The sequence below is a fragment of the Pleurodeles waltl genome, chromosome 3_1, assembly GCF_031143425.1.
Source record: "Pleurodeles waltl isolate 20211129_DDA chromosome 3_1, aPleWal1.hap1.20221129, whole genome shotgun sequence".
Lineage (NCBI taxonomy): Eukaryota > Metazoa > Chordata > Amphibia > Caudata > Salamandridae > Pleurodeles > Pleurodeles waltl.
In genome coordinates, this window is record NC_090440.1 from 1,037,842,797 (window position 1) to 1,037,861,976 (window position 19,180).

Consider the following 19,180-nt stretch of genomic DNA (forward strand, 5'->3'; position numbering starts at 1 on the left):
TCACCATCTTAGATCTTCATTTAGTGGGCATGACTAGAGATACAGTGTGATGAAGTTGTCAACACACCCATTATAGGCCTATTTATGTAGTTAATAACTTCCATTGCCAATGAAATGCATGCTGCAGCGATAGGGAACTTACTTTGCAGATATTACATTTTCCTTATCAATATCTGGCAGTCCATCAAGTAAAGAAGGTCCATCTTCAGGCAGCAGGTCATCATGGAAGGGATCACATCTATGGAATAAAAGAGTAATATTTATATCTTCCTTATTAAGAAGATCAAAGCAAGTAAGAGAGCGGGCAATGCTTTTCAGGCAATTTTCAAGTAAGGAGAAGGAAGTGGGATTGTAGGTGACAACCCTTCATAGTTAATAATCTGTTACAAAGTAGTAAGCACATGTCTTTTAAAAAAACACATAATAGCATAGCGCTCTAGTGTGGAGTCACTAGAAACAATTAAGGGCCCGGATTAAATACTGGCGGTCGGATTGTCCTCTGCCAGGGTGATGGAGAAATTATTCTATCACCCTGGCATAGGTCCTGACAGCCAGACTTTGAAATGTCTGTCGGGCACACGGACATTTCTTGCATTCACAGGGTTGCAGAAAGGCCGCCATTTGATTGTGCACCCTTTGGGGAATCGCTTCTCTCTGTAAGCAGATTTTCCCGTAGCCCAAATTACCAAAGCACCCTGCCGTTACATCAGCCAATCGATTGAATTGTTTGCATTTGTCTATAAATGGAAAATGAGTTAAAGCATACACTCTTCATACTGCAGGTGAACTTAAATAGGCAGAATGTGGTTATTAAGTTCAGTGGGTGGAGTTCTGGATGCTTCTTGTGGCAAGAGCCTTTTTTCACTACACCCACTATGAAAGTCACTGTCCTATCCACATATTTACGAACTATGGCCCTCATTACAACTTTGACGGGCGGCGGAGGCCGCCCGCCAAAGTTGCGCCGCAGGAATACCGCACCGCGGTCTGAAGACCGCGGCCGGCATTCTGAGTTTCCCGCTGGGCGGGCGGGCGGCCGCCTTAAGGCCGCCCGCCAGCCCAGCGGGAAACAACCTTCCCACGAGGACGCCGGCTCGGAATCGAGCCGGCGGAGTGGGAAGGTGCGACGGGTGCAGTGGCACCCGTCGCGTATTTCACTGTCTGCAATGCAGACAGTGAAATACAAAGTGGGGTCCTCTTACGGGGGCCCCTGCAGTGCCCATGCCATTGGCATGGGCACTGCAGGGGCCCCCAGGGGCCCCACGACAAGCCATACAGCCATCCTGTTCCTGGCGGCCGAACCGCCAGGAACAGGAAGGCGGTATGGCTTGTCAGAATCCCCTCGGCGGCGCAGCAAGCTGCGCCGCCTTGGAGGATTCAAACGGGCCACGGGAAACTGGCGGGAGACCGCCAGTTTTCCTGTTCTGACCGCGGCGTTACCGCCGCGGTCAGAATGCCCTGCGGGGCACCGCCAGCCTGTCGGCGGTGCTCCCGCGTGCCGCGGCCCTGGCGGTTCTATACCGCCAGGGTCGTAATGAGGGCCTATGTCTCTTGCTGTTTCGCTAATTAGTTGTTATGACCATTTAATACTCACTAGAATTTGGACTTGCCCTTTTGACAAAAAAAACTACTAAACCTAATGGTATCATGTATTTCAATCATCAGGCGATCATCATGGAATGGTATTGTCCATAATGTATTATAGTTTTACCATTTTAATGTGGTCAAAACGTTGATTCTAAATGTGGTGGCTATGCTGGAACTTTACAGCAACAACATACTACGTACAATACCATTGCAAGATGGCCACCTGTTACTATATTTAATTTTGTTACTCCAAGCATTTACCCTCTATGCTTAAGTTGAGTTTGTGTGTATGCTTTATTGTGGATGAATGAAAGAATGAGTCAAAAGTAGGCGAATGGATGCATGAGTGCAAGGATAAGTGACGGAGTGCATGTATGGTGACATACTGAGTGCCTAAACCCATCAATGACTGATGAGGCACTTTCATTTATAAGCCAGACCTATTGGCATTACCATGCATGTTTCTTTTTTGACTAAGCTTTGTCAAGGTCACTTCTGGCCAGACCAAAAACCAAAGAGAAACTGTTCCTGTGGTGAATTTGAAGGCACAGAGAGAAATCAACAGGGAAGTGTCAGTTTCTTGCAGCTAGCACCATATAGTGAGGATACATGACACAGCTGTCTTGGGTGTACATATTCTATACAAGTATCAAACGATTCCAGGTTAATCCATAGGATGTGCTAAGGGTTTCTACGAGAAGTGGATATTAATGATGATACCAAAGGTAAAGGCCATGTATGAATGGGTGCTGAGGGAAAGGGTTGTGAGTGTATCCAGTGAAATACGGGACAGATTACATTTGAAGGCTGGGTTATGGTAAAAAGTAAACTGAGGGAAAGGGAACGACAGTTCCAAAGATGAACAAGAGGTGCTAGATGGGAAAGTTTTAAGTAAGATTTAGGTTGAAGCAACATAAAATGATAGAATGCAGAAGAGATCGACCTTCCAGATGTGATGTACTATAATATAACTTACTGGATTTACAAAGTATTGGTTCACCCTGCAGGGTCTTGTCACTGAAATAAAAATGTGTTACTGTTACTTACCTCAACACCCCTATGTGTCTTTGAAGAAGAAATTAATCATCCATATTCTCCACTTTATGAAATTGATCTAATTGGCATTTTGGAAGTCACGCTTAAATTTAATTAGCATCGTCATTGCATGGGGTCACTGCAGTGTTATCACTTTGGGAAGAAGGAATTATGGGTAGCAAGGCAGCTGGGGTCCACAAAGATGTGAAAAAGAGGCTTTCAAAAAAACTTTAACCAGAATTATTTTTTGCCTGACAGAGTCAACAAAAGAGAACTCAATAGTTCTGATTTAGACCGAGCAAAGGAACATCAACTTTGGAAGTAAAAAGGATGCGCTGAGGACAATCACATTTTTCGCTCAGAAAGCAATACTCTAACTTGCATTGAGTTTTAGTCATTTAAAAGGAAACCCCGCCTTTACCGTCTGAAGACTAACAGCTCGATCACAAAGGAATAGTGGGTCTGAAACATATACTTACTTACGGCAAAAAACAGAGGGCTTTACACCTCAAAGGTTCTAAAAAAAAAAAAGGATACCTTCCAGCTGTATATCATTTACTCTCACATAAATGTATGTTATGGAGAGTAACTCCACACAGGAGGTTGGAAGTAGGCATTACAAGCCTGATCAGATAAATACGTTTTTTTCTACATTCTGAATTTTTATTATGATTACGTGTGCTACTTCTTTCACTTGTCGTTCTTTCCCCAGGGTCTTGCTTTGCCAGGTCCGATATCTAGTGCTTTTTACCGCCCGCTGAGCAGGTGAACGGGTGCTGGGCAGTCTTCAGGCAATGGAAGTTTCCTCTTCTCAGGAATTTGCTTCTTATTGCATATGTTTGTATATTGCCAATGCCATTAACATTAAATTTGTTTACGGAGTGAGTCTTTGACAAGGCACAGACATGTCACGTTTTGAGCATTCACAACCTTATTTCTGACCTTTGTAAATAGGGGCTTTCCCCAATGCGGAATGGTATTGGTACTGTGAGCACATTTCGGCACTGAAGGAACGACCACCTCCAGAAAAGTCACAAAACTTTCTTAGGCATGTGTTGGGAAACTAGGAGTGGGAGATAAATTCTTCTCCGCCGGCAGAGTTGGCAGAATTTTGGCCACTCAATTTTACTTTTGTAACGTGGAGTTCTGGACAAATTCCGCCCACTGCAGTTTGGTAGGATTTTCTCTCATGCGTGGCTCACCAAAGGAAAACTGGTGCGTGCTAGCGAGCATTGATGCCCCCTAGAGCGATTCTGGGATACTGAAAGGGCGCCCAGCAAGATTTTCTCACCACAAACAGCCACGGGCAGTTCACAACCATTTCCAGTGAGTAAGCTGCCGCTCGAGTAGAAAATCTACTTGAGCTGCAGCAAAATCAACTCAAGCAGTAGTGCCCTCTGGAGCACTGCATGGTGCCGCTCGTAATGATTTTTCAGAGTTTAACAAGCTCGCCGTGATAAAAATCAGTTTGAGCAACGCAATGTCTGTTTGTGGAACTCCATGGAATATCGCTGAGTTTTCATGTAACTCTGCGAGTTACGCCCACACCTAGAAATCTGCTACTGACACAGCTTTCCAGGTGTAGTCTGGGACATTTTTGTGACTTTAAAAATTGTGTGAAAGAATGTTTAAGCGGGAAAGAAAATTAAAAACACACATTTACACTTTTTTGTGAATTGCACACTGGTCCCAGTTCAAGAAGTTGATCTGGAGTGGCGGACCACTAGTTGCATATTGCACTCATGGGGTTTAATAGAGAACTTGGTGTCAGAATATTCCTGCAAAGAGCAACTGCAGGTAAATAATAAAATGCAAAGACATAGGAGGTGAACGCTTTGTCTCCCTCACACTTAAGCTGAGTAGTGGAGGGAAGAAATACTTTGCCTAAATAAAATAGTGTTAGCCATCTGAAAGGAATTTCTGAAACAGCGGACAGCAGAGTTGAATATCCTCTGCATGATGGAAAACAACAGTGAGTGATGACTTTAGAAACTGGAGAGACTTAAGTTGTTTGTGACTTTTTGTTGTAGTCATCAGTCAGGCAAATAAGTGCAGCATGGCTTTACATTACGTTCTACTCCACACTATTTTTTTTTAATCCTACCATTCAGACTTGGGGGTGACAAGGGAGCTGCGCATATTCCCCCTACATGCCAGTAATCCGTAATATAGACAAGAACTTGCAATGCCAATAGGTCTACCTTTAAAGGAAAGTCGAATGGTATGTGAAGTATTACAAGTAAATAGCATGGGAATAAACATTTGTGTGGAAGCAAAGAACTGCAGAATAATATTGATGTTAAAAGTTCAGGGGACAGTTGCACTGCCACCTAATTAAGTAGTCTTTTCAAATATGTCTAAGGCCTGCAATTGCAACACATGCACAGTTTTAAAATGCCATTCGACCTGGGGAAAATTACCCGTTTGCAGGCCTCAACATTCTTTGGTAATACGTACACGTCAACCCTATGGTAAGGCCCAAACAGCCCTTAGGGGAGGGTGCAGTATATTTTAAAAAGTACTTTTCAGGTATTCATGTCCTGGTAGTGAAAATCTCTTAAATCAGTTTTTCACTGCTGAAAGGCCTACTTCTCCCATAGGATAACATCGGGGGGCCAGATGTAGCAAGCCACATCGCAATGCCCATTCCCATTTTGCAAGTCGGTAACCTGGTTACCGACTCACAAAATGGGAATGCGAGTCGCAAATAGGAAGGGGTGTTCCCCTTCCTATTTGCGAGTCGCATCGCGATGCAGAATTGCTTTGTGACCGCGAACGCTGGTGGTAACCCATTCGCAAAAGGGAAGGGGTCCCTATGGGACCCCTTCCCTTTTGTGAATGGCCCTGAAAACATTTTTTCAGAGCAGGCAGTGGTCCTGCTCTGAAAAAATGAAACTGACATGTTTAATTTTTTCGTTTGTAATGCATCTCGTTTTCCTTTAAGGAAAACGGGCTGCATTAAAAAAAAAAAAAAAAACCTGCTTTATTTAAAAGTAGTCACAGACATGGTGGTCTGCTGTCTCCAGCAGGCCGCCATCCCTGTGAGTGCTGCGACTCGCAAGGGGGTCGCAAACTGCGACCCACCTCATTAATGTTAATGAGGTGGGCCTTTGCGACCTCCTTGCGACTCGCAGATGGTCTCAGGGTCACCATCCTGCATCCGGCAATTTGCGAGTCGCAAAGCCGGAATTTCCTACATCTGACCCTAGGTTCCCTAATTACATTTAATAAGTGATAACGTTTGATTGGAAGCAAGTAAGAATGTCTAGTTTGGTCTTAAATTAATTTTAATTTAAAACCCTCTTTAATTGTAAAGTTGGATTTTAAGTCACAATTCTGAAAAAAACACTTTAAGGTATGTTGCCATTTTCTTGTCCTAATCATTGGTGCCTGTAGCCTGTATCATGGTGCACATGGCTAGGTGTAGCTGGCAGTGGGCCTTTGACAGCATCATAAAGGAGGACTGGGTGTTGGAAGGATGGGCTATCCTTACCTGATGGGAGTGGCACAGCTGTCACGTACTACACTTACACTTCAAAAGGGCTGCTTCAGCACACACAAAGGACTTTCACATTAGTCTCTTGTCACCTCAGACCCTTCGGAGCCACAGTAGGGTAAGGAAGGAAATTCCAGAACCAGATGTGGGATGTGAAGTCTAGAAGTTTCTCCCACTTCAAAACTTGGACCAGGTATAAATATTGGACCCTTACGCCAACTCTTCAGATCATGCATGGAACTGAACTCAGAAGGACTGCTCTGCTGCCCTGCTGCCTGAGGAAGGAAGACTGTACCTGCTCCCTGAACTCAGACCCACTGGAGTGACTCCAATGGCTAGGCGACTGGCCTCCTATTCTGAGCTACAGGGTCATAACAAGCTTCAGAGACCTGTAATGCATCTGCCCAGCTCCCAAGACTCATCTGAGCCTGCCTGTGCCCTGCTCCTGGCCTCTGCTGGACTGAGACCTGACCGCCAAGAGGTGTTCTCCAGGTTCTAGTCTCTCAGCTGGCATCAGAGTGTACCTCTCCTGGCCCAACTGTGGGTTCTGTCAGAACAGTTGCAGTGTGACAACAGCGCAACACATCTCGATGCAGCACATCGCATCACAGCATCTCATAGGTCCTGATTGGTGTCCTTATCAGAGCTGGCGCAGCACGATGCAACTTGACACAGTACCTCACAGCTCCTATTCGGTGGTCCCATAGGAACCAATGCGAAACAGTGCAACACAACCAGGTATATTGCCCAGCAAGCTAAACTTGTTCCTGTACCATGTGTGCGCTCCACGTCATCTGCTTAAACATGTGACTTTGTTCCAGTCTGCGTGACCAGATAACCTCGTTTGGCACTTTGCGCTTTTTGGGGCTACTTTTACCAAAGACTTTGAAATTACCTATTTCCAATTCTTATGACTGGATTTTTGTTGTTCTGGTATCATTTTACTAATTAAAATTTACTCTATTTTTCTAGATTCGTGTGGAATTTTTCTTGTTCTCTGTTTTCACTTTGTTACTGATTGACTGCTCTATAAGTTCTTTAAACATTGCCTCTCAGTTAAGACTGGCTGCTTTTGTGCCAATATAAATGACGGTTAAGAACAGGTTAATTTAGTGACTTTTTGTGGTTCACCCTAATAAGGTTTGCGGTTCTTGCTCGAGTAGGGGTTCACCATCTCAACCAATAACCCAATTTCTGACGACAGATATGTCTGCTTCTTCATGCAGCAAAAAACTAGTAGACAGATATGCATGTTTGACATATATGGCAACATGCACATTTTTTGTTCAATCATCTTACATGCATGTATGTGTCTCACTACATGCAGGTAATGTTAGGCATATGATATATCTGTGATAGCACTTTTGGTTTTTCTTCTGTGTGAAGTACAAGTTCGACAACGCTTTATCTGGTAGAGACTCTATCTAGCCGCAGATTCCTTACCTTTGAATCTCCCAGGCTTCAGAATGAATTCCTAAACGTTTGCATGAGCAGTACTCATGAGCGTGCCGTCAGATGGCTTCATACAGTTCCACATGGCATCATTGGCATCGGTCCCAGATGTGACATCGGGGTCACCTATATAGGCACCACCCAGGCACACAGAGTCAGTTCCTTTTTTCAGAACTTTCCATACCAGGAGCGCAGAGCCAGGAAATGAGCTGAAGATTGTGTGTCCAAACTAGGGCTCTGAAAGGGATCATCCCTAACTCCAGCAAATGAGACCACAGAGCGGGGAGTGTTGGAAATGGCCCTTCTGCAGGGTAACCCCCAAACGTTTTGCCTTCCTCCTTCTCTTTTTCTTACCTCATTTTTTGCTGGCTTTAGGACTCTGCACACTTTACCACTGCTAATCAGTGCTAAAGTGCATATGCTCTCTCCTTAAAACATGGTGACATTGGCTCATACCCAATTGGCTTATTTAATTTACTTGTAAGTCCCTAATCAAGTGCACTACATGTGCCCTGGGCCTGTAAATTAAATGCTACTAGTGGGCTGCATTACTGGTTGTGCCACCCACATAAGTAGCCCCCTAGCCATGTCTCATGCCTGCCTCTGCAGTGCCTGTGTGTGCAGTTTCACTGCCACTTCGACCTGGGATTTAAAAGTACTTGCAAGCCTTAAACTCCCCTTTTTCTACATATAAGTCACCCCTAAGGTAGGCCCTTGGTAGCCCATAGGGCAGGGTGCTATGTGGGCAAAAGGCAGGACATGAACATGTGTGTTCTATATGTCCTGGTAGTATAAAACTCCTAAATTCGTTTTTACACTGCTGTGAGGCCTGCTCCTTTCATAGGATAGCATTGTGGCTACCCTCATATACTGTTTGAGTGGTAGATCCTGATCTGAAAGGAGTAGCCAGGTCATATTTAGTAGGCCAGAATGGTGATACAAAATCCTGCTTAATGGTGAAGTTGGATCTTATATTACTATTTTAGAAATGCTACTTTTAGAAAGTGAGCATTTCTCTACACTGAATTCCTTCTGTGCCTTACAATCCACGTCTAGCTAGGTTTAGTTGACAGATCCCTTGTGCATTCACTCAGACAAACCCCAAACACAGGATGCTCAGTCACACTTGCATACATCTGCATATTGAAAGCGTCTTCCTGGGCTGGGAGGGTAGAGGGCATGACACTTACACGTCAAAGGACAGCAGCCTGCTCTCACACAAAGGACTACCACACCCCCTCCTGGGACCCTGGCAGACAGGATGGAACTGAAAGGGGACCTTGTGCACTTCTAAGCAACTCTTGGAAGTCTCCCCCACTTCAAAGGCAAATTTGAGTATTTAAGCAGGGTCCCTGACCCTACCAATTTAGACACTTCTTGACAAGACACTTTTGTCACAGACACTTCCTGAAGAAGAGAACTTGAACCAGTAACAATAACAATCGAAGAAGGTGTGTGGATAGAAATAATGGTAGTTTAAGTGTAACTGTTGCTACTGAAAATAATAACCCACAGTGGAGGAATTGCCCTGTGCCCCTTGTAAACCCTCGTAATAATTATAGGAGGGGCAAATTAAGTGTCGTGGACTAGGAGTCAGGCCAGCCGCATAGCCATTTGATTTTTTCCTGGAAAATGGGAGGTTATAAAAAGCATTTAAAACAAGACCTATTTAAAAGAGAGCTTGGAAAGTATGATATAGTATGCTTCCAGGAAACTTGGTTGTGCGACGAACCTGATCCAGTCAATGGTTTCATGAGACTCTTCAGGGGAGCAACACGGCAAGGGTTAGGTCGCCCATCAGGGGGTCTAATAACCTTAGCCTCAACAAGAATAGTAAATACGTTTATAGAGATAAAGACTTAATGCCGGTGGCTATTGGCAGGCCAGGTGGATCTCTATAATGCAATTGGAGGAGCTGTACAGTTAATAATAATTAATGTATATACACAACCGGGGAAAATGTATGATTATGATATTCAGCGGGGTCTGTTTGAGGAAGATCCGGAGCTATTAAGCATTGGTAAACCAGGATACTTGACCCTAATGTTGGGAGATTTTAATCACAAACTTAATCCCAATAGTATTGATAAACTGTATAAGGAACTACTGGTAGTTGCACAAATTCCAAATAGCATCTTCCCAAAAGTAGAATGCTCTGCACGTGATTTATCCCTAGTAAGAACCTTAGGATCCCAAGGTATGTTCTGCCTAAGTGATCGTATGAAGAAGGATCGCCCGGCAAAACAGACTTTTCGATTAGGCAATCAGACTTGCCCCATTGATTATGCTTTTGTAAATGCTTGGTCCTTTGGAGAAGTGCAGGATTTTGACGTTGAGCATATAGAGGGCAGTCATCACTGGCCACTTCAATTAACAATAAAATCAACTGATAAAAATCAAAGAGAAAAGGCAGTGATAGTGCTAGTTGAGTACCCTCGTAGAATAACGACCCGTTTGACAGAAAGTAGTCTAGGAGCCCTTAATGAATTGATAGTCAATTATCCAAACTTTCCATTGGCGGAAGATCCAAGAGATGTGTTTAAAGGTTATAATAGGGGTATTGCGTTAATGGTGGACTCCCTAATAACAAAATTTAAAAAACAGCAAGTGGGAAAGATGAAAGGAGAACAATATAAGATTAATAATAGTAAAGTATGGTTTAATTGGGAATGTAGGTGTAAAAAGCAAAAGATTCGAAGATTAGAAACTGAATTTAGTAAAAGACCTACCTCTGACACAGAATTAAGCTCTGTCAGGCAAAACTGAGATATAAAACACTCATAAGACAAAAGAAACGGGAACATATCGACACAAATTGGGACACAATGATCGAAGTGATAAGAATAAAGAATATTTGGGGCTTCTGGCAGTTGGTAAGGGAGGGGAAAGTATCAGGAACCATGCGGTGTTTGGTTGGAGAAGAGGATTGGTATAAATATCTGTCTACCGTATACAATGGTATCAATATCGAGGAAGGACATGGTGTCATCAGGAAGATGGATGAGAATATGAGATTAGCTTTTGCCCCACAAAAAAATAAAAGAAACTATTGTAGCACTTAAATTAACTATGGGCAGAGGAAAATGATTTGATATTTGTAGAACAAAGTGGATTTAAGGAAGGGCACTCGACAGTTGACCACTGTTTCAGCTTATGGTCTTTAGCAAAAAAATCAATGGAAATGCGAGGAAGCCTGTACTGCTGTTTTGTTGATTTTCGTGCCGCATTTGATTTGGTAGATATAAATTTTCTATGGAATATGCTATGACAGTTAGGGATTGATTTGAATTTATTATATCTCCTTCATGGCCTGCATTCACAAAATTGGGCCCAAGTAATTTTAGACATGAGTGGCTCACTGTGAAAAAAGATTCCTCTAAAGAATGGTTTGCACCAAGGTTGTGTGTTGGCACCAATATTATTCACATTATTTTTGTCAGATTTGCCCGGGTTGCTGCAGCAGGTCAAAGGCCTAAGCCCAAAAATGGATGGTGTACACGTTTCCTGCTTATTATATGCTGACGATTTAGTGATAATGGATATGATGGAGTTAGGTTCTCAAAGGAAATTAGAGGTGTTCCACTCTTATTGCCAAAAGAAAAAAATGGTCGTAAATTTAGAAAAAACAAAGATTATGTCCATTACCACCCTCTATGCAGGTACTCTGCAAATAGATGCATCACCTTTCATGCACGGCACTGATGACAGGTTTAATAGACCAGTGTACCTCCTTTCCCATAGGTGCTCTGTGATAGTGAACTACCACTGCTAAATGTGTTGTGTGGCAAAGTGTACCATCTCTGCGATAGGTGCAATGCAGACAGATGTACCACCTCTGGTGTATAGGCAGTGTGAACAGGTGAACAATCTCTGCCACAGTTGTTGTGTGAAAACATACGCTTCAACTGGTATTCCTACACACTATATTATATGTCAAGATTCTGGACCCTGCTGCAGTTACTCTGTAAGTCTAAGCAATATACAATTTGAGGCAAGAGTTGTGCACACAGCATTTTGGTGGTTTGGTACTATGCTAGATTGTCTATGCAGCTCCTCCGCTTTCATCAATATATTTGTTTGTATATATATATATACATATGTATGTATGTGCAGCTATGTAAATAATAAAAAAAAAGCACAATTGCAAATTCAATATCCGTTTGATGTCAGAAATGTTACAGCTGTTTTGAAAATAGCCAATGGCTGTCAGATCACACAACGTTACAAGACTTTCAGAAAATTGACAAAATTACGAAAAGGTTTTTTGGTAAACATTTGCTTGTAAAATCACATATGGCCCAGTCTGACTCAAATGGCAGCTGCCGGGTTCTCCAGATAAATGTAAGTTTGAAAACAGAATCTTCAAGAGTGTGGGGTACCAGAAGCACATGGACATGATAGAGCAAAACAGAGCGGGACTGGGGAGAGAGGCACAGAAGGGCGAGAGAGAGAGCAGCATTGAGCACAGGGTGAGTGGAGAAAAGCACAAGGACAAGAGTGAAACATGGAACTGGGGAGAGAACCACACAAGGGAAAAAGCTGGAAAATGCACGTACCTGTGAAGTGTTTATGCAAAAAGAAATGAGATAAAGTAGCACAGGGTTAAAAAGCTAATAGACAAGAGAAAGCAAAATAAGTAGGAGGGACGAGCGAAACAAACAAGAAAGATAGCTGTAAAACACATGACTTAAGCAAAACGAAAGATTACTACCCTAAAAGTGAGCAGAGGAAGGACACAAGTAAAGTGACTAAGCTCCAGGAGACAAGATGGACAAGCCAAGCTATAGAATAAGAAGCAAGTAAAAGACAGTGACAAAGAACCTAACCAATGGTAAGCAATGGGCTAGCTTTAAGCATTGCAAGATGTTGGTAAGCTGACAATAGGTCTTTTGCATTTATGCTGTTTGTTAAGTTCGACCTAAAAAGGGGAACACAAGGCTAGACCACAGAAAACAACAAGACTGAGAGATTAAATATGATACTGAATGTAGAACAAAAGGAGAAGAGGTAGACAGATAGAACTGAAAATACTGGAGTGCAAGCAATGGCAAAGCTAATAGGACTTGGCTGTGAATCCTCCACGGGGCCCATCTTGGAACGGTTTTGAAACATCACAAAATACATTAAAAGATAGCTACTCCAGATGTGCACGCATCTATGATGGCCATCATTGAATACATTTTGTAATGTTTAAATAAATGCTGTTGTACAATGGACACCGTGAGTGGGCGTCCACCCATGGTGGCCATCTATAAATAAATGTTGGTTTATTTTATTGAATCCCACTCAAAGATAGGCATCATTATTGGATATGCAACTGTAGTGGCCATCAATGAATGATATTTACTAAAAGTAAAAGACAACAATTTAATAGAGGTTTAACCATCATGCAGAAATACACTTTCGGACAGCCAGCTTGAAATGGCCAAAACGCATTTTCAGAAGGTAGCCAGCCTGCTGGCCAAAAATTAAGGAGTGTACTGGACGACAAGAGAATGTAGATGGGGATTAAGGAATAGGAGGGGGTATAAAGAAATGCATTGAGTGAAGAAGGGGTGGAAGGGAACGCAAAGATAGAGAGAAAGAAAGGTAAAATAGTCCATAACATGCACTGGAAAGTTAGGGTTCACATGATCTGTGGAAGGATATCAAACACTGAATTCTAAATGCTCCTGGGTGGGACAAACACAAGAATAGGCAGGAACGAAATTGAATCGGGAGGAGGCAGGAAAGATGGAGGATAAGCCCATCCAATCACGAGCAAAGACCTGACCAAAGCCAACTCTGTATATGTAATGTATTAGAAGCAGTAGGTCTCCCTAAAAATGTCTGTATCCAGGACCTAAAAATGGAAAGAATTAAAGGAAAGTTGGCACAAAAAAGGAGACAGGAGATGAAAGGAGAGAAAATGTAAAACAAATGTAAAAAAACTGAAAAAATACTGGCTTTGTTAAAATGCTATTTCCAATCTGCGGGTCACAAGTTCAAGTCCTTGTGACATGATTTAGTGGGTTAATACAAGGACCGCAAACACTCAGGTGTAGCTTGAACATAACAGATTCTAATCCCAGTTTGATAGCCGAGTAGTTAAATGTGACTACTTCAGAAATCTATTCTGTTTGCCACAGATTCTGATCCCAATGACAAAACATAGAGATAATGGACCTCTGCAAAGATTTGTGTGAAATGTATTCTTCATCCACTCCAACCACAGTATACTCCATCTGTCTGCTAACGCACCCACAGCATAGAATTATGTGTAACCTTTATCTCACAGGTTCCTGTCTTATTAGTATTGCTCCCTTAAAGGGCTGCAATGCAGGTTTGGGGGAATTTTCAATGTCAAATATAACACGTTTAACCTTCAGTTAAGTGCGTACGTTGACCAAATATACCAGTCAGTTAAATGCCAATAAAATTGTTACAGGACATTTTGCTCTTTTTAGCCACACCTCTGACCCCACTGCCACTAACTTCCCACCCCATTGTTTATGTTTAGGATTGGATGGTTTATAACACGCTGGATGGTTTATAACACGCTGCTCACCCCTAAGCAAGGACCTCAGAGGGTGAGAATAACTACAGGGCTGAAGATGATGAAGCCCCGAAGTGGGGGAAAACCGTCTTTGGAGTCTGATCGGTAGGAGAAAATGTTCCAGGCAGAGATGTTATCTGAATGCCAGAGAAAAGATGAAGGTCTTTAGGGATTTCATAAATTTGTATTGGTCCTGTTCCAGTCTGAGGTGGATAGGTAGGTCATTAAATAGGGAGGTTCCTTGGTGATGGAAGGTTCAATTGACATGTTCTTTTTTTATATCTGAGATGCTTGGGTGTCAGCAGCCTATTATCAGTGGATCTGAGAGATCCGGATGGCTGATAGGGAATGAAGAGGATGATGTGGTTTGAAGTATGGTTAATTAGGGTCTTGTGGACGAGGCTAAGATATCTAAAATTGGCCCTTTCCTAGATAGGGAGCCAATATAAAGATTTGAGGGTAGTGGAAAGATCCTCTTCAGTTGAAGGAGCTGAAAGACGGAATTTTTGCAGACTGCATTTATCTGTGGAATAAAGGAGAGGTAGCTGTCAGAGATAGCTCCCAAGTTGAGAGCTTGCTTTGCAGAGGTAGGGGGAACCAATTTCAGCAGGCCAAACAAATGGGAGTGTGAAGTTAACTGGATCAAAGAGCAAAATTTCAGATTTATTCCCATTGAAGCATAGACAATTGCTTTGCATCCATAAATGAATGTGTGAGAGGCCTTCGGATAGCATGGGTGAATTTCTAGGATTGTTTCCTAGCCTTAACATCAGATGGGTGTCACCCGCATACATGTTTAGCCTATGTTGTGGCAATCGAGAATGCCAACCAAGGGGGCCATGTAAATGTTGAATAGGCTGGGGGACAAGGTTGATCCTTGGGAAACGTTGCAGAGAATATCGGCTCTGTTGTACAGGAATGGGCCTAGCTTTACTTGTTGTGTGCTGTTTTGGAGGCGGGAAGAAAAGCATGCAAGGTTCATACCTTCAAAGCCTATTGATGATGCCAGCCTATCAATGAATATATTGTGGTTGATAGTGTTCAGTGCAGCTAAAAGATCAAGTAGAAGTAGCGCATAGGTGAGGCCAAGATCTTGGGCAGAGAGGAGTTCAGCTTTAATGTTTAGGATAGTGGATTTGGTGCTTCCTTTCAGCATGCATCCCGACTGAAAGTCACTAAGTAGGCTGTTAGTCCCAATGTAGTGTGATAATTAATGGGAGGTTACTGTTTCAAGAACTTTGGCCCACACAGGGAAGGCTGGAGTTGGGTCTTCAATTATTGATGATATTCAGATTAATGAAGGAGTCTTTAAGATCTGGGTTACGATGGCAAGCCTAAATGATTGAGGGAATTCTGTGCTGGTTAAGGAGCAATTTATGAGATTTATGATAATAGGTGTCAGTGCTGAAAGTTCAAAATGTATGACGTTAGCATTGGCTAAAGATTTGAGGATTTCTTGAAGGAGGACAGGACTTTACTCACTTCAGAATCAGTGGTGGCTGTAAATTCAGCAAGGGAACAACTTCATGTGCGGTGGGGAGAATGATGTCTGTGTTCTAATGGGTTTAATACTGAATCTGCAAAACTGGATCTCAGAGTGTGGATTTTGTTGGTGAAGAATCTCATGAGATTGTTACAACAATCTTGTGTTGGGAAGATAAAGTTATTGTGGCTTCCAGCAGCGACCATCTCCTTGTAGATTCGGAAGCGCTCTAAGGATGATTAGGAGGATAAGTTGATGTGAGATTGGTAGTAGTTATTTTTTTGCCCTTGTGCAAGCAGCTTTCTATTCACTGTCATGAATGCAGCAGATTGTATAGTAAGCAGGAGACAAAGGTTTACATCAGCATCTTTCGACTGTCTCCCTGTCCTTTTCTGATGGAGCAGCTGATCTGTAAACCTTTGAGTGAGTTTGAAGGCATGTCAGAATCTAAGTGAAAAAGGGGTCAGGGAATCAAGAGCCTTGATTAACCTGGAATTCAGATGCTTCAATACAATTTCCGATTAATTGAATGGGAAGGTCAAGGATTACATAAAGAGCTGGTGTAGAGGGCAGTGGATTGAGGTTATTCAGGTTTTGCCATGAAGTTGGAGGGAAAACAAAATGTCCTGGTGAAGGTATGGATGGGGTTGGGAGGCTTGTCAATGGTGAGTTTTATTAAAAGGTGGTGGGACAACGATACTGTGAGGAAGTCAACATTTTGAGTTTGGAGATCGTAGTGAATATTAAGCCAAGCCAATGACCATCTTTGCATTTGGGGTCCTTAACTACTTTCTTAAAGTTGGTAGCATCCATGTTGCCAATAATATTTTGAGAGAAAGTGTATCCACCCGTATGTTTAATTCACCCAAGAGTATGGCATGGTTGGATAGTTTTCATACAAATTGAGCAAGTTCTAGGATGTTTGAATGAGCGGTGGACCTAGATTTTTTCTGCGGGCTGATGTATTACTGCCAAAACCAAGGAGAAGGAAGAGGAAAATGAGACCTCGGTAATAATGTGTTCAAAAGATTCGAATATAGGGCAGTGGTGTAACAAAGGCCCCCGCAGTCCCTTTGGTGCAGGGGGTGCCCTCGAGCTCCAGCATCCTGGCTGATAGCTCCTGAGTGAGTCCAGAGGGGGACCCTCCATATACTTTGCAGGGGGGAGCCCTCAAGTTTTGATACGCCAGTGACGCAAGGGGGCCCTCTTGTAATCTGAAGTGAAGGGACTTGTGATGGGCAAATGCAACCCCGCCTCCTCGATCTAGCCTCCTGTTAGCTAGTAGAAGACATTGGTTTAGTGGGAGGAGATTGGCTATGTTGGCAGAGGATGAGTCAGTGAAGAACAAGTTACTTATCTTCAGTAATGAATTATCTGGTAGAGATGACCATAATGTCCTAACCAAATAGCCTACACCTGAGAGTCTTGTCACTGAGGCTTCTTCTTCATCTGGCACATTCACATCCACACCCCCGGATAGGGAATCAAAGTGTCTGGATCAACTTGGCTGCATCCCGCCAGTCAGCAACGGCTTGGGAGAGAACGGCCCGGGCCTCCTCGGAGACCTGCGGCAGCACCTGGGCGACCACGGCCTGAAGTGGTCCTCCGAGTGCTGGGCCATGAACCTGAAAGCTTTGAGGGAGAGGTCCATAAAGATCATGGTGGCTTGGCACTCGACTCCACGATGCTGTGTGTATTGTGGGTATAGAAGTCTGAGGTGAAGGGTGAGGTGGCTGTGTGTTAGAGCACTGTTGTGGGAATAGAAGGGATCGGGAGAGAAGATTATGGGAGATTATTGAAATCATGGCAGGATAAAGGGTGATGAGGGGGAGGTGTCAGTATTGGAGGCAGTAGAAAAGGGGACTGTGTCGCTCCTGTGAAGGCTGTAAGGTGAAAGCTGCTGCTCGCTTTTAAGGACTCAAATGTGGAGTTGTAGGACTGGAGATTAGAGTAAGAAGCCTGATTCATGATCTTACCATTATAAATGTTTACTGCTGTACAGGAAGTGTAGGTGATGGGTCACCAGCTTCCTCCCTCTGGGTATCATGCCTCTGGCTACATTGGTGAAGGCTGCAGCCCAAGCTACAGTTTTAGGGGTTGAGGTAGGTGTCAGCAATTAAGGTCTTGGAGTACTGGGCAGGAGTATTTGATTTTAATATTTTATACTTTGTTTAGACATGATGGTTGTGACTCTCATTGCTAGAGGGGCCACTGTGCCAAAGTGGGGATCCCATAATGGAGGAAGCTCTGCTAGGGTGAGGGGTGAGCAGGGGAGGATCCTCAGGGCAGAGTCAAATAATAGACATTTTAGTTACTCATTAAGGTCTACAGAGTATAGGAGGGTCTAACTGCCCACAGAGAGAGGATCAATGGGTTGGTGTAATGGGGAAATCATTCAATATGAATGAGGCCACACAAATCAGAGGATTGGTTCAGCACAGTGTTAGCACGGTGATCAATCCAACATAAGATGCTGTTGAAAATTATGAACGTGGTTATGGCAGATGTAGGAAGCTGGCTCTGTATATACTATATCAAAGTAAGTTATAGTGTGCACAGCGTCCAGTGGATCCACAGAGGCTAAAGTAGATAATACTAATGCTCTCTTTTGTGATAGTGTGGTCGAGCAGTTAGGGTAATCAGAGGGTGGTTCTAAGCATGTGTTGTACACACACAGTCACACACTCAACGACTAACTCCAGGCCAATGTTTTATGTATCGAAAATCTACTTTGTTACTTTATTCCTAGAAGTAAAAAGATCTTTGTTGCAGGTAAGTACGGTTTCAAGAACGTATCATATTCAAGTATCAAATGCACTTTGTTTAAAATTCACAGGTAAAACAGTTTACAGGTAAGTAATACTTTTCAATTCCAGAAGTAGACACTGCAATTTCTCTAGAAAGCAATGAAGTTCTAGGGGAGGAAAAGTAACAACACAATTTGCAAGTAGGTGATCAACTTACGATCCCACTCTTCGGGGGTTAAGGTGTCCACAGGGCAAAGTTTAGGAAGACACAAAGAGTGCCCCACCAGCAACATGGGTCCGGCTGGATGCAGAGGTCAAAGTTGGTGTTGGGTCCCAATGGAGTCCTATGGAGACCGGGGGCGCTTAGAAAGAAACAGCTTGCAGATAAGTACCCGTGACTTCAGGGCACAGACTTGGAGGGTTTAGATCAGCACCGGGGGGCTAAAGGTCATCACCAACCACAGACCCTCAGTGGCACGGGGCAGCTGGGTGCAGGGTGCAAGCACAGTGTTGGGCACCCAATGCTTTTCAGTGGAGGAACCCCGGGGATCACAAAGACGCTGCTGGCTTGGTCCAGGGAATGGGATGAAGAAAACCAACAGCTGGACAGGTAAGTAGAGGGCCCACTGGATGTTGCTGGACCATTGGTTGGGTTCCCCAAAGACACAGGGCTGCAGGGGTACCTTTAGGCACTGGGAAATCTTCCCCGAATCCACAGTCAGGGGGATTCTGAATTTAGGCTGCAGGCGTCATCATGTAGGTCAGGAGGGGTCAACCCAGGGTGGACTCGAGGTTGGAATCTCCAGAGAGCCTTCTCTGGACTGGTGGGCCACCTGGACCCGGGC

At 43.5% G+C, this 19,180-nt stretch overlaps 1 protein-coding gene across 2 annotated transcripts in view; it reads right to left on the reverse strand.

Moving 5' to 3' along the window:
• The window catches only part of CFAP221 (cilia and flagella associated protein 221), an 827,291-nt gene that overhangs the window by 149,671 nt on the left and 658,440 nt on the right, over nt 1–19,180 (reverse strand). For both annotated transcript variants that reach the window (XM_069224324.1, XM_069224325.1), the window contains exon 22: nt 143–238. In XM_069224324.1, coding sequence (XP_069080425.1) covers nt 143–238 — 96 coding nt within the window. The remainder of the gene's footprint in view (nt 1–142; nt 239–19,180) is intronic.